The 14170-nt window shown below is 34.4% G+C and overlaps 1 protein-coding gene across 1 annotated transcript in view; it reads left to right on the forward strand.

The window, feature by feature from the left end:
- The window catches only part of EAF2 (ELL associated factor 2), a 38372-nt gene extending 32623 nt beyond the window's left edge, over positions 1-5749 (forward strand). Inside the window, exon 6 of the mRNA XM_006189867.3 lies at positions 5289-5749. Coding sequence (XP_006189929.1) covers positions 5289-5335 — 47 coding nt within the window. The 3' untranslated portion in view covers positions 5336-5749. The remainder of the gene's footprint in view (positions 1-5288) is intronic.
- The last annotated feature ends 8421 nt before the right edge of the window (positions 5750-14170 follow it).

Genomic DNA, 14170 nt, shown 5'->3' on the forward strand with positions numbered 1-14170 from the left:
TGGACAAATGACGAAAGTTCAATTTACCAGAGGGATAAACAGTTATGAATCTGTATGCCCATAATAATACACCTTCATAATCTATGTACATATATTAAAGTATGTAGTTACATATGTGTGTATACTTAAAACAAAATTTGACAGAAATAGGAGAAACTGACAAATCTATCATAATAGTAGATTTAATGTATCTCTAATCAAGCAGATAGAATTTAGTAAGGGTATAAAATCTTCAAACAACATAATTAACATGCCCATTCTAATAGTAAATACACAGAATCTTACAGTCTAAAAAGGAAAACTAGGCATTCTTTTAAGAATATAAATATAAAGCATTTATAGAAATTACTTTCCATTAGAACAAAGGAAATAACACATTTAAAAGAATTAATATTTTATCAATCATATCATATGACTATAATACAATGAAAATAAAAATAAATAACAAAAATAATTTAAAATACATGCTTAGAAACTGTCAGAGCACATAGACTTAGTGACTTACATGTTAAAAGGAAATTATAATGAAATTATAAAATATTTATAAGTAAGCAGTATCAGAAATATCTCAGCAGTTTGGGGGTACACCTAAATGGTGCTTATAGACCTGGAGAATGTCATTCTAAGTGAAGTAAGCCAGAAAGAGATAGAAAAATACCATGTAATTATCACTCATATGTGGAATCTAAAAAAAAAACAAAACAACAACACACACACACACACACAAATGAACTTACTTACAAAACAGAAACAGACTCACAGACATAGAAAACAAATTTATGGTTACCAGGGAGAAAAGAGAGCGGGAAGGGATAAATTGGGAGTTTAAGATTTGCAGATACTAACTACTATGTATAAAATAGATAAACAAGTTTCTTCTGTATAGCACAGGGAACTACATTCAATATCTTGTAGTAACCTATAGTGAAAAAGATTATGAAAAAGAATATATGTATGTATATGTATGACTGAAACATTATGCTGTACACTAGAAATTGACACAACATTGTAAACTCACTACTACATTAAAAAAAATCCAAAGAAAGAACATCTTCCCTTTCTAAACATAGGCATATTTTAAAAAATGATATGGAAAAATTAGCAGTGATCTTGTTATACCAGTAATAACCACTTAGGATTTCTTTTTAAAAATTAGTGAATTTCTTTTCCTGATACATTTTATCCAAACTGTAAGTTTCCTAATAAGAGGAAATAAATTCCTTTTTCTTTTTTTTACTGTTACTGCAGTCATCTCATTTCTCAACCTTTTCAGACTCAGAATTCTCTTTAATAACATACTATGTTATGGTATTATTATGTTGAAATGAATTTCATAGCTAAGTATCATCTAGGCACATACATCTTTGATAATAATTAATATAATAAGACAAAATAAAAATAGCATATATTCTACTTTGAAAATGTTCAGGTATGACCAGAAGACCTAACAAAGTGCCAGAAAATTGCACTTACTTTTAATGAATAAATTTGAAACTAAGAGAAGCAAGACAGCATTCAACTCGTATGTCGATAATTTTTCTTTTTATTTAACTTGTTCAAATAAGGGCTGGAAAAGTATGTACATATATATTCATAGAATTGCATACGCAGAGAAGTGTTGAGGTACTATACTGCTGATCCAAATACAATGAGCAGCATTGATATCACTGATGTTTTCAAAAATGATTAAAAAAAGAAAATCCTTGTAAAGTTCTAAAAAAAAAGGTAAAGTCTTTCAGTTTACATGATAGTTGCATCCTTGTAAGTTTCAGAGAATTTTAAATCTGTGTAAAAGAATACTTTTTAAAAACACCTCTGTTGTGGTATAATTCTTGTACAGTAAGCTACACATATTTCAGATATACAATTTGATGAATTTTGATAGGTGTATACACATATGAAACTACCACCACAATCAAGATAGCTAACATTTCCATCATTCCCCAAGAGGTGCAAATTTTGAACTCCTGATTTATCCCTTCCCACCCCCTTTACCCACTGGTAACCATAAGTTCCATAAGTTTGTTCTCTATGTTTGTGAGTCTGTTTCTGTTTTGTACATAAGTTCATTTTTGTCCTTTTTTTCAATTCTACATATAAGCCATATCTATTCTACATATAAGCCATATTTATCATATGGTGTTTTTCTTTTTCTTTCTGGTTTGCTTCACTTAGAATGACAATCTCCAGGTCCATCCATTGTGCTGCAAATGGCATTATTTCATTATTTTTTTTGGCTGAGTAGTATTCCGTTGTGTATAAATACCACATCTTCTTTATCCAGTCATCTCTCAATGGACTTTTAGGTTGTTTCCATGTGTTGGCTATTGTATACAGTGCTGCTGTGAACTTTGGGGTGCATGTGTCTTTTCGAATTATATTTTCCTCTGGATATATGCCGAGGAGTGGGATTGCTGGATCATATGGTAAGTTTATTTTTAGTTTTTTAAGGAAATTCCATACTGTCCTCCATAGTGGACTGCACCAACTTACATTCTCACCAACAATGTAGGAGGGTTCCTTTGTCTCCACACCCTCTCCAGCATTTATCATTTGTGAACTTTTTAATGTTGGCCATTCTGACTGGTGTGAGGTGATATCTCATTGTAGTTTTGGTTTGCATTTCTCTAACAATTAGTGATGCTGAGTATCTTTTCATGTGCCTGTTGGTCATCTGGATATCTTCTTTGGAGAGATATCTATTTAGGTCTTCTGCTCATTTTTTTTAATTGGATTGCTTTTTTAAAAAAATATTAAGCTGTATGAGCTGTTTGTATATTTTGGAAATTAGTCCCTTGTTGGTCACATCATTTGCAAATATTTTCTCCCATTCTGTAGGTTGTCTTTTCATTTTGTTGATGGTATCCTTAGCTGTGCAAAAGCTTTTAAGTTTAATTAGGTCCCATTTGTTTATTTTTGCTTTTATTTCCATTATTCTAGGAGCTGGTTCAAAAAAAATATTGCTGTGATTCATGTCAAAGAGTGTTCTGCCTATGTTTTCCTCTAGGAGTTTTATAGAATCTGGTCTCACACTTAGTCTGTAATCCATTTTGAGTTTATTTTTGCGTATAGTGTTAGAGAATGTTCTAATTTCACTCTTTTACAGGAAGCTTCCAGTTTTCCCAGCACCACTTTTTTAGCTCTAGCCTCTACCTTGAGCTTCAGACTCATATATCCATTTGCCTGTACCATATATACTTGAATGTTTATTAGCTATTTCAAATGTACCATGTTGAAAATTGAACTTGTGATTTTTCTTACAGTCTTGTTCCTCTGGTGTTTCTCATCTCAGTGAATGATACCACCATTTATTCAGTTGTTTAGACCAGAAACCTTGGAGGTCATTCTTCACTTTTCTCTTTCTCTCATGCACTAAATCCAATACTGTTGATAATCCTGTAAGCTCTATCTTCAAAGCAAATTATAAATTTGACCATTTAGCATTACCTTCACCTGGACCACCTGAGTCTAAGCCAATATTATTTCTTTTTCTTTTTTCCCCAGTTTTATTGAGATATAATTGGCATACAACAGTGTATAATTTTAAGGTGTACAACTAATGTTTGACTACATCCATCATGAAATGATCACAATAGATTTAGTGAGCATCCATCATTGCATATAGATACAGCATTAAAGAAATAGAAAAAAAAATGTTTTTCCTTGTGATGAGAACTCTTAGGATTTACTTCCTTTTATAACATACAGCAGTGTTAATTCTTTTCATCATATTATACATTACATCCCTAGTACTTATTTATCTTATAACTGAAAGTTTGTATCTTTTGACTACCTTCATTTGATCTCCACCCCCAACCCCCTACCTCTGGTAGCCACAAATCTGATCTTTTTTCTATGAGCTTGCTTGTTTGTTTGGTTGTGAACTATAATTGACCTATAACACTATGTTAGTTCCTGGTACACAACATAGTGATTTGATATTTCTGTATACTTCAAAATGATCACCATGATAAGTCTAGTTATAATATGTCATCAATTAAAGATATTACATAGTTATTGGCTATATTCCCTACACTGTACATTTCATACCTGTGACTCATTTCTTTTATAACTGAAAGTTTGTACTGCTTAATCTCCCTCACCTATTTCTCTCCTCACCCTACCATTCTCCCTTCTGGCACCTATTTGTTTTTTGCATTCATCACTCTGTTTCGGCTTGTTCATTTGCTTTGTTTTTTGCATTCCACATATAAGTGAAATCATACAGTGTTTGTCCATCTCAAAGCCAGTATTATTTCTTGCGTAAGAAACTACATAGGCTCATAACTGCTCTACTTGATTCCATGTTTCTTCCACACTATTATAGCCTATTCACTGATATGCGATAGAGTTCAATTCAGTTGCCTGCTTAAAATTTTCCAATGAATTGAATTCCCATTACATTTCAAACAAAATCTGAAGTTTTTTTTTTAACCATGACCTCTACAGCATGGTCTTTAGGTATCTTTCTGACCTATTTCCTACTGTTCTTTTCTCATTCATTCCACTCCAGCCACAGTGGTGTTCTTGCTGTCAGAGAACACAATAAGCATGCTTCTACCTTGGAGCATTTGTATTTTCTGTTCCTTGAGCCTGGGCAGTTTCTCCGCCTCCATATTTTCACAACTCTCTCTCAACATTTGGATCTCTGTCCAAATGTTCTATCTCAAGGAGGCCTTCCTAACTGCTCTGTCTAAATAGCTCCTTCCACCACTCCCCTACACCCATCTTCATTTTTTCATAGTACTTATCCCTACTTGAGATAAATATTACATTATATGTTTGTCTACTTGTTTACTATCTGTCTCCCCATTTGGACTGTAAGTTCCATGACTATAACCACATGGATGTATTACAAAAGAATCAATGTGAGTTACTCTTAACATATACTACTTAATGATTTTGGCTGAAACTTTAAAAAATTATATAACTTTATTTCATTCTTCAAAATAGAATGATCTTCTAAACCACATTTTCTTCTCATTTCCTGATGTAATTAAATCAGTGGTATAAAAAAGAGGTGATGTTGGTATATGAAAAAAGATTAAAATAGATGTCAGTTAATACTAAAACTATACTGAAGATTGATGGTTTATTTTTTTCTTTATAGGCAGTATTATTTGAGTTACTAATGATGTGACTAAATTATAGGATAAGCATCTATGATTATTAAAGACAAAATACTGGCCAATGAGGATCACTTTGGGGTTATATTTTGCATAATATCTATGTTTTCCAAAAATATTCAATATTAAAATATTGTTACAGTGTTGCTTTTTTTATTTTAGGAAATGATTTGCAGCTGAGTGAATCAGGAAGTGACAGTGATGACTGAAGAAATATTGAGCTCTAAGTATAAATTTACAAGACATGTGATAATTTATTTTATATTAAGAATAAAAATTCCTAAGACTGAGGAAAAGGAATCTTAACTTTTGATGATAAGAAATTAAATCCAGTTCAGAGTTTTTGAACTCTGGTTCAGTTAATATTACTTTTTTTCCCTTACCTTTTATGAGTACCAGCATTTTCATTTGTTTTCATTTAATCTTAAAACTTTTATGAAGTTTAACAGATAAGAAAACAAACCCAGAGGTTAGGTAACTTGCCCACATATTGTTAGTTAACAAGTGGCAGATCAGGTGTTCTAAAGTTCAAGTTCAGTGTTCTTTTTTTACCACACTGCTGTTTTCAATTGTGAAATGTCAAAATTGTTGATTTATAATAAATGTCCATTGTTTTAATTATATCTCTGAGCCTTTTTATCTGTTGCTTCTTAAATTTTAGTCGAAAAGTAAGTTATAACTTAGGGTAAAGGTGAAGCTAAGTAATTGTTTTAATGAAACAGTTGTTCTCTTATCTCTCACATATTTTATCATGTTCTTTTATCTCTTAGATATTTTTATTTTATTTTGCTTTTGAGGTAAAAATAAGCAGTTGTGTTAATGAGATACATAATTAATATTTATACCTATAACATTTTTGAGTTTGTAGGAAATGATAAATATTATAGTTGAAAACTACTGACCAGCAGCAAGGTCTTTTTTTTTTTTAATTAAAATTTTATTTTTAAGAGCAGTTTTAGGTTCACAACAAAACTGAGCAGAAAGTACAGAGGATCCTCATATACCCCTCTTCCCACACATGCACAACCTCCCCTACAATATAAACATCCTGCACCAGAGTGGTACGGGTTTTTTTTGTTTTGTTTTGTTTTTTACAATTCATGAACCTATATTCACACACCATCACCCAAAGTCCTATACATTAGAGGTCACTCTTTGTGTTGTACGTTCTGTGGGTATTAACAAATGTATAATGACTTTTATCCACCACTGCAGTATCATACAAGATAGTTTCACTGCCCTAAAAATCCTGTACTCCGCCAGTTCATTCCTCCACACCCCAGCACCGGCAATCAGTGATCTTTTTACTGTCTCCTTAGTTTTGCCTTTTCCAGAATGTCTTATAATTGGAATCATACAGTAAACAACCTTTTCATATTTACTGCTTTCACTTAGTAATATGCACTTAAATTTCCACCGTATCTCTTTCATGGCTTGATAGTTCATTTCTTTTTAGCACTGGATAATATTACATTGTTTGGATGTATTATTGTTTATTTATCCACTAACTTACTGAAGGAATCTTGGTTGCTTCCAAGTTTTGGCAACTATGAAAAAAATTTTTATTCAACTTCACCTCTTACTATAGGAAGTTCTGTAGTTATTTTTTTTTTTTAATTCTTAAGTTTTAGTTTTAATCTCTACCACTGTCTTCTCTCTCCCTTTATCTCTCTGGCCTACCTTCAGTTACAATTTCTTTGTATTCTCACTTTTATATATATTTATTCATCAATACCACAACTGTATTATTTATTTCTTAACTAAAGCAAGCTTGAGTATTCAAAGTGTTAGTAAAACATGCTTATCATTTTAACAGGAATACAAATTATAATAGCTTTTACTGCTGATTTCTTTTTTTAGTGTTTACTCTGCCAGAAATGAGTACATGTTGATATGAGCTGATAATGCTGAATACATAACACACATTATGTTCTCAAAGTATACCTCCTGCAATCTAAACAGCTCATCCTTGAGCTATTTAGATTTACAGCTTATTTATAAAACAGAAAGAGACTCATAGACATGGAAAACAAACTTTTGGTTACTGGGAGGGGGAGAGGGAGGGAGAGATAAATTGGGTGTTTGGGATTGGCTGCTACAAACTACTATTACAGAATAGCTAAACAACAAGGTCCTGCTGTATAGCACAGGGAACTATATTCAATGGCTTGTAGTAACCTGTAATGAAAAAGAATATGTATATATATTTATGTATAACTGAATCACTATGCTGTACACCAGAAACTAACACAACATTGTAAATCAAAAAATAAAAATTAAAAAAAATTTTAATAAATGAAACATATTTCACCCATACATTTTTTTTAAAAGCCCAGCTCCACTCTTTCCCCCGTTATTATTTCCCCCATAAATGAAACATGTTCTTAAAGATTTTTTTTATGGATTGAATACCTACTGTATCATTCTCTATACCCCTTAAGGGAAAACATAAGTAGTTTAGAGAATAATGAAATAATATCTCCTTTGCTCATGTTATCTCCTTATTTGATGCATTTTCGGATGTTGAAATGTAGGGAGCCATGGATGAGACAAGTTCTCAGATGTGAGGTTCTCTGTCAGAACCATCCTAACATGACTCTAAGCACATATCTTTTTTTCTCCCAGCTTTAATGAAATATAATTGACATATAACATTGTGTAAGTTTTAAAGTGTACAGTGTGATGATTTGAAACGTGAATATATTATGAAATGATTATTAAAGTAAGGTTAGTTAACATAAGCTCATATTCTTTCAGTTTGACCTTTCTGAGTGGTTTGATGAGACTGATGATAATATAAGCATGTAAGTAGGAAAATTAAGTTGGCTACAAAGGAACAAAAATCAGTGGGCTCTGAACTATTCCATACCTCTGAAGTTAGTAAAGCTGCGTCTGCACAAGGATATGAGTGTGACCTATGAATTATGTATCCACAGTTTGGTAAGAAGGCATTCTTAGACATGTCAGAATTCAGGAATTATATCATTCACATACTACTCCTATAATAATTACTCCAGTAATTTCCAGTTTTCTTAAGAGATGAATCAAAATTAACAGCTCAAGAATCAAAAAAAATCATAAAAAATGTATTCTAAAAAGATTGAGAGCTCGCTCCTTCATGAGGACTCTCTCAATTGGTAGGAGTAGGTAACACCCATGCACAGCAAGGCTGTATGTAGGAATGACCTCTTCAGTGCTGACCAGAGGGGAATGGCCAAGAGTTTAGCCCTACTAGTCTGAGGTTGCAGTCCTAGTGAAGGCAATGGTATTTCGGGCTCAGGCTGTGTACATGTGCAGCAGAGACCAAAAATGCCCCAACCTATTCACACGCTCCTGCCCAACCCTGAGGCTATATAAACAGCCTGTACATTGAATGCATTCTCCTATACACTCAGATTCATCAGCAAAGGACAAAGCCTCACTGGCACAAGGTATCTGACCATGACCTCCACCCAGTCTGTGACCACTCAGAGTAATACCTGCTACTTCACTTCTACCTCCCAAATCTCACTCAAGTTCTGATCTAGATGATTCTGGGAAGCATAATTCCTAGCTTAAACTAAGACAACAATAGCCAACCCTAAAACTGAAAACAAACCAAATGTCCTTCAACAAAAAAATGGAGAAATAAATTGTGGCATATTTGTGAGTTCTACTGAACAATGGAGAAAAGAATCTTGTTACAGGCAACAACAGATGAATCTCACAGACGTAATGTTAAGTAACAGAAATCAAACACAAACGTTGTAAATGGCATTATTTCATTTTTATGAAATTCGGAACAGACAAAGCAAACCTATGGTGATAGAAGTCAAAATACTGGTTACCACGAGGGAGGATAGTTTGGCTGAGAGACGGAAGGGAAGCAGCAGTTATTACTCTGAAGGGCTTCCAGCACTGAGGTGCTAGAGATACATATTTATTTATATTATTACAAATATGTATGTTTATTTTATTTATTATAAATATATAATGTTATATATAATGTATTTATTATAAATAAGTATTTACTACAAATATCTTACCTGAGTGGTGGTTGTGTGAATTACACATACTTAAAATATGATGGAGTTTTACACTTAAGATTTGTGCCTTTTAAAATCCACAAACGAAATCAATAGAAAAAATATTTGCAATGTCGAGGTTGAAAGCGTTAATATAAAAGTAGATCTTACAAACTTATAAGAAAGGGACAAATGACTCAATAGAAAAGTGGACAAAGGAAATGAATAGGCAGTTCTAAAAATTATAGAAACATACTTTTGTCAAGCAGTCTCACTTCTGGAAATATATTCTACAGATACATTTGACTTACTTGCAAGGTTATTATTGCAGTATTATAATTACAAAAGACTCAAAAATCTGAATATCGATCTTTTTGTTACTGATTTTTGAAGTTATTTATATAGTCTGGACACAAACCCTTTGACAGACGTATGTAATATGCATATTTTCCCCCACATTGTGAGTTATCTTTTTACTCTTAATGGTATCTTTTGATGAATGACAAAATTATTAATTTTAATAGTCATGTATCAATTGTTTTTCTTTTATGATTGCCATTGTTTATGTCTTATTTGAGAAATGTTGGCTTACTCCACAGTCATACAGATGTTCTTTTATATTTTCCTCTAAAAGCCTTATTTTTATTTAACTTTAACAGTTAGACCTGTAATCTGTATAGAACTGGTTTTTATGCATGGTGTAAGATGAGAGTAAAACCATTTTTTTCCATATGAGTATCCAGATACTGTTTTTTAAATTGAAAACACCATCATTTCCCCCGCTGCACTGCAGTGTCACTTTTGTCATAAATGATGCCTCAGTGTATGTGTGGGTCTTTTTCTGTGCTCTGTTCTGTTCCATTGACTGCCGTATCTATGTTTGGGTCAATTTCTCTCTATTATCATTACTGTAGCTTTTCAGTAGATCTGCTACTGAGTAGTGCAAATCCTCCATTATTGTTCTTCAAGATTGCCTTTGCTATTCTTGGTTTTTTTGCATCTCCATATGAATTTTTAAAATCAACTTGTCATTTTCTACACTCACAAACCCTGTTGGATTTTGTGTTGCAACTGTAGATTGGTTTGGGAAATGCTGACATTTTTACAAGATGAACCTTTCAAATCATGAGCATGGTATGTCTCCATTTATTTAGATCTTTAATTTCTTTCAATAAAGTTTTAGAGTGTTTGGTATTGATCTCTTAAACATCTTTCATTAGATTTATTCCTAGGTATCTTCTATGCTATTGTAGCTGGTATTTTTTAAATTCCCTTTTCTATTTGTTTTTGCTGATACTTGTTACAGTTTATTTTTATGTGATTTTACATTCATACACCTTGCTTAAGCACATGTTCTCTTTTAATTTCATATTTGCCTCCCCTCTCTGACTATATTAATATCTATTGTGAATGGAAAATACTGCAAGCCATATTAGTAAACAAAGAATGCTGAAACCATCAAGTCATCAAGCTGCCATCACCCCCTACAGTGAGCTCAGGGTGCAGACAAGCAGGCAGCCCAGCATCTGCAGCCCTCCACAGTGGTGCCCTCTGAGAGAACTCAGAATGTGAGAGGACAGGATACTGGCCCTAGACAGCTAGGTGCTTGTCAAAGGAATGATTTCAGTGAACCCAGACATTTGCTCCTTCCCATACACAGAAAAGCACTAAATTCTTTACCTTGAGATGTCTGTTTTTCATTAGTTAACAGTAATCTTTTAATGTTCTGACTACCTGGTCTTTGTTGTAAAACTCCTGTATATCCTGGCTTCTCCCCTACCTCTTTGGAGCAGTTCCTCAGAGCGATCTGAGAGGCTGTCATTCTGGGCTGAGTCCTCAGAAATATCCACAGAATAAAACATAACTCTCAATTTTTAGGTTGTGCGTTTTATTTCAGTCAGCAGTTTTGGTGACCATTGTGAAGGGACCCAGAGCAGACTTCTGTCCTTCACCTGAACTCTACAAGGATCCAGAACCTTGGTACCAGCCGAGGCCTCTTGCACCCATCCTCCTCCTCTGTGAGTCCTGATTCTAGATTCTCCCGTTATTGGTTGATGATCCTAAGTTTTATTTGGTGGTGTTAAAATCCTCTCTGGAGGAGTAGGTTATCCTTGAAACTTAGTTTCAATAAGGGATACCTGGGTTATCCTCAGTGAAAGCCACTAGGAAGATTTGTGCTCAGTTTAGACATTGAGTGGGTTATCCTCAGTTAAAAGACTGAAAAGACTTTGCTCAGTTAAGAGAACACTGAGTAGGGTTGGACTGAGTAAATAAAGGAAGGCTGGCCTGTCATTTTTCCTTGAACTGGCTACTTTAATAGAGTTTGTTGAAATAAAACTGAAATCTTATGAGGGCCTTTCACCTCTGAAGATGGGACTCCTCCTTCTGGCCAGCAACAGCTTTCTCAGGTGACTGAGAAACTTGCAGGAGTGATGGAGGCAAAGACCTCATGCCATGCAACTGTCCCTGTAGGGAAACCCACTCATTTTAATTAAAATTTGCTCTACCAGGGACTCGAATAATAATTGGTCATTCAGTGATCTGAGCACCCATGGTGGTCTTATACCACCAAAGGGGGAACCTGAGACATAGGAGGGAGCTGAGACAACTCTGGGTAAAAACCTAGAGGAGTTAAGCTTTCAAGCAGCACACGAGCCCATCACACCATCGTCACTAGCAATTTTATTTCAACAAACCAACCTCAGAATGGGTAATAAAGTTCTCAAAACCAAAGAAAAAGGAACAACAGATTGCCAGCCTCCAGCTAACACCCCAGCCAGGTTCATATACAATATATATGGGAATTATACTTGTAAATACTTACCTGATTGGGGAAATTATATTAAAGGAGGTCTCAACCTAAAATGGACAAATTGGGGCTTTTATTTTTTTCAATTGAAGTATAGTCAGTTACAATGTGTCAATTTCTGGTGTGCAACATAATATCCCTGTCATACATATATTCATTTTCATTAAAGATCATTGTAAGATATTGAACATAGTTCCCTGTGTTATACAGGAGAAATTTTTTAATCTATTTTTATGTATAGTGGTTAACATGAGCAAATCTCAAACTCCAAAATTTATCCCTTCTCACCCCCTTTCTCCAGTAACCATAAGATTGTTTATTATGTCTGCGAGTCTGTTTCTTTTGTAGATGAGTTTATTAGTGTCCTCTTTTTCCTTTCTTTTTTTTTTTTTTTTGATTCCACATATGAGTGATATCCTATGGTATTTTTCTTTCTCTATCTGACTTACTTCACTTAGAATGACATTCTCCAGATCCATCCATGTTGCTGCCAATGGCATTATTTTATTTCTTTATGGCTGAGTAGTATTCCATTGTATAAATATACCACAACTTCTTTTTTTTTTTTTTAACATTTTTTATACCACTACTTCTTTATCCAGTCATCTGTCAGTGGACATTTAGGTTGTTTCCATGTCTTGGTTATTGTACACAGTACTGCTGTGAACATTGGGGTACATTTACCTTTTCACATTAGAGTTCCCTCCAGATATATGCCCAGGAGTGGGATTGCTGGATGATATGATAAGTCTATTTTTAGTTTTTTGAGGAATCTCCATACTGTTTTCCATAATGGCTACATTCAAATTGGGGCTCTTTTGATATTCCAAAACTAATATTTTTGCATATGTAGCTAGAAAAAGCCAGCTATAAAATGAAAGACTGAATAGAATGCTTATTTTCATTGATATTTAGAAGCTTCTAAAAGGGGAAATGATAAAGTGACTTCTTTGCAGGAAACCAGCAAAAGGTTGCTTGAAACAACATTGGAATTTTAAGAAGTCACTACCATTAACCCTGTCTCTCCCTCTGCTCCTCCTGTATAATCTCTTTTATCTGAATTGCCCAATCCAGAGGCTATTCCCCTCTCTCTTCCATCAACCCTGCCTACTGCCCCTCCCCCTTCCCCAGAAAAGGAAGACATAAAATCAGAGGTAATCATAGCTCCCTTTAGGGAGAAACCCATTACGGGAAGAGGATAATCATCCTCAGTGCTTACGTATACACCCCGGACCCAAGCAGAATTTAGAGATTTAGCTAAGGAATTTTCCGAACCTAGCCAAGATCCGCTAGGATTTGCTAAGGAATTTGAGCTAACCATCCAAACCTATGAGCCTGAGTTTTCAGATATATATAAATTAATATAGCTATTAGTTTCTAAAAGTAAAACAAAGGAATGGGTAGAGAAAGCAGGGTGGAAAGATCCCTTAACAGATTTTTATTTACATAGCCCACAAGCTTGAGCTGAATGCAAGGAATTAGCTCATAAATTACTTAGACTTATCCCAGAGCTTTTACCAAAAGCCATATATTGGTCAAAGATTCAACAATGCAAACAAAGGCTAGATGAATCAATTCCGGATGACTATAAGAGTTTTGAGAAAACTTATAAACAATATTCAGGTATGACACCTGAATCATTCTCTAACCACCAAAACAACCCTTTACTTAACCCTTCCTTTTTAGAAGGCATAGGTGAAGAATTGGCTACTCTAATTAAAAGACACAATTTAGGTTGGTCTGCATTACATACAAATGCCCTTGTCACACTGGCCAACCAAATTTCCAAAACCATTAGGAGGAAGGAAAGGAATATGTTGTGTGACACAACATGGCAGCCCATTCAGGGAGCCAGTGTGGTCACCAAATGTGTGCACCAAATGTTGTGGGCCGCAACAGGGCCAGTTGGTGGCATGGTGACATATAGTTTAGTAAAAACAATTTACCAGAGGTTAAGTATAAGAATAGAAAGGAGTTTATCAGGGTACACTCTCATAGACCACAGTGGGCCACACAGACAAGAGGTGTCTGTGTGAGTGTCGGGGTAAAGACCAAGGGAAAGCTTCAGTAGTTATGCTGCTGTAGGCAACAGCGGGCCACACAGGCGAGGGGTGCCTGCATGAGCACCAAGGGTCGGTTATTGGGGTCTTTTATAAGGTAGGGTCAGAAGGTGCCTGATCAATTTGTGCCCAAGCCTCTGAATGGCCGTAGGTGAAGTAAGAGGTTTAGGG

The sequence above is a fragment of the Camelus ferus genome, chromosome 1 (assembly GCF_009834535.1).
Source record: "Camelus ferus isolate YT-003-E chromosome 1, BCGSAC_Cfer_1.0, whole genome shotgun sequence".
In the NCBI taxonomy this organism is placed as follows: domain Eukaryota; kingdom Metazoa; phylum Chordata; class Mammalia; order Artiodactyla; family Camelidae; genus Camelus; species Camelus ferus.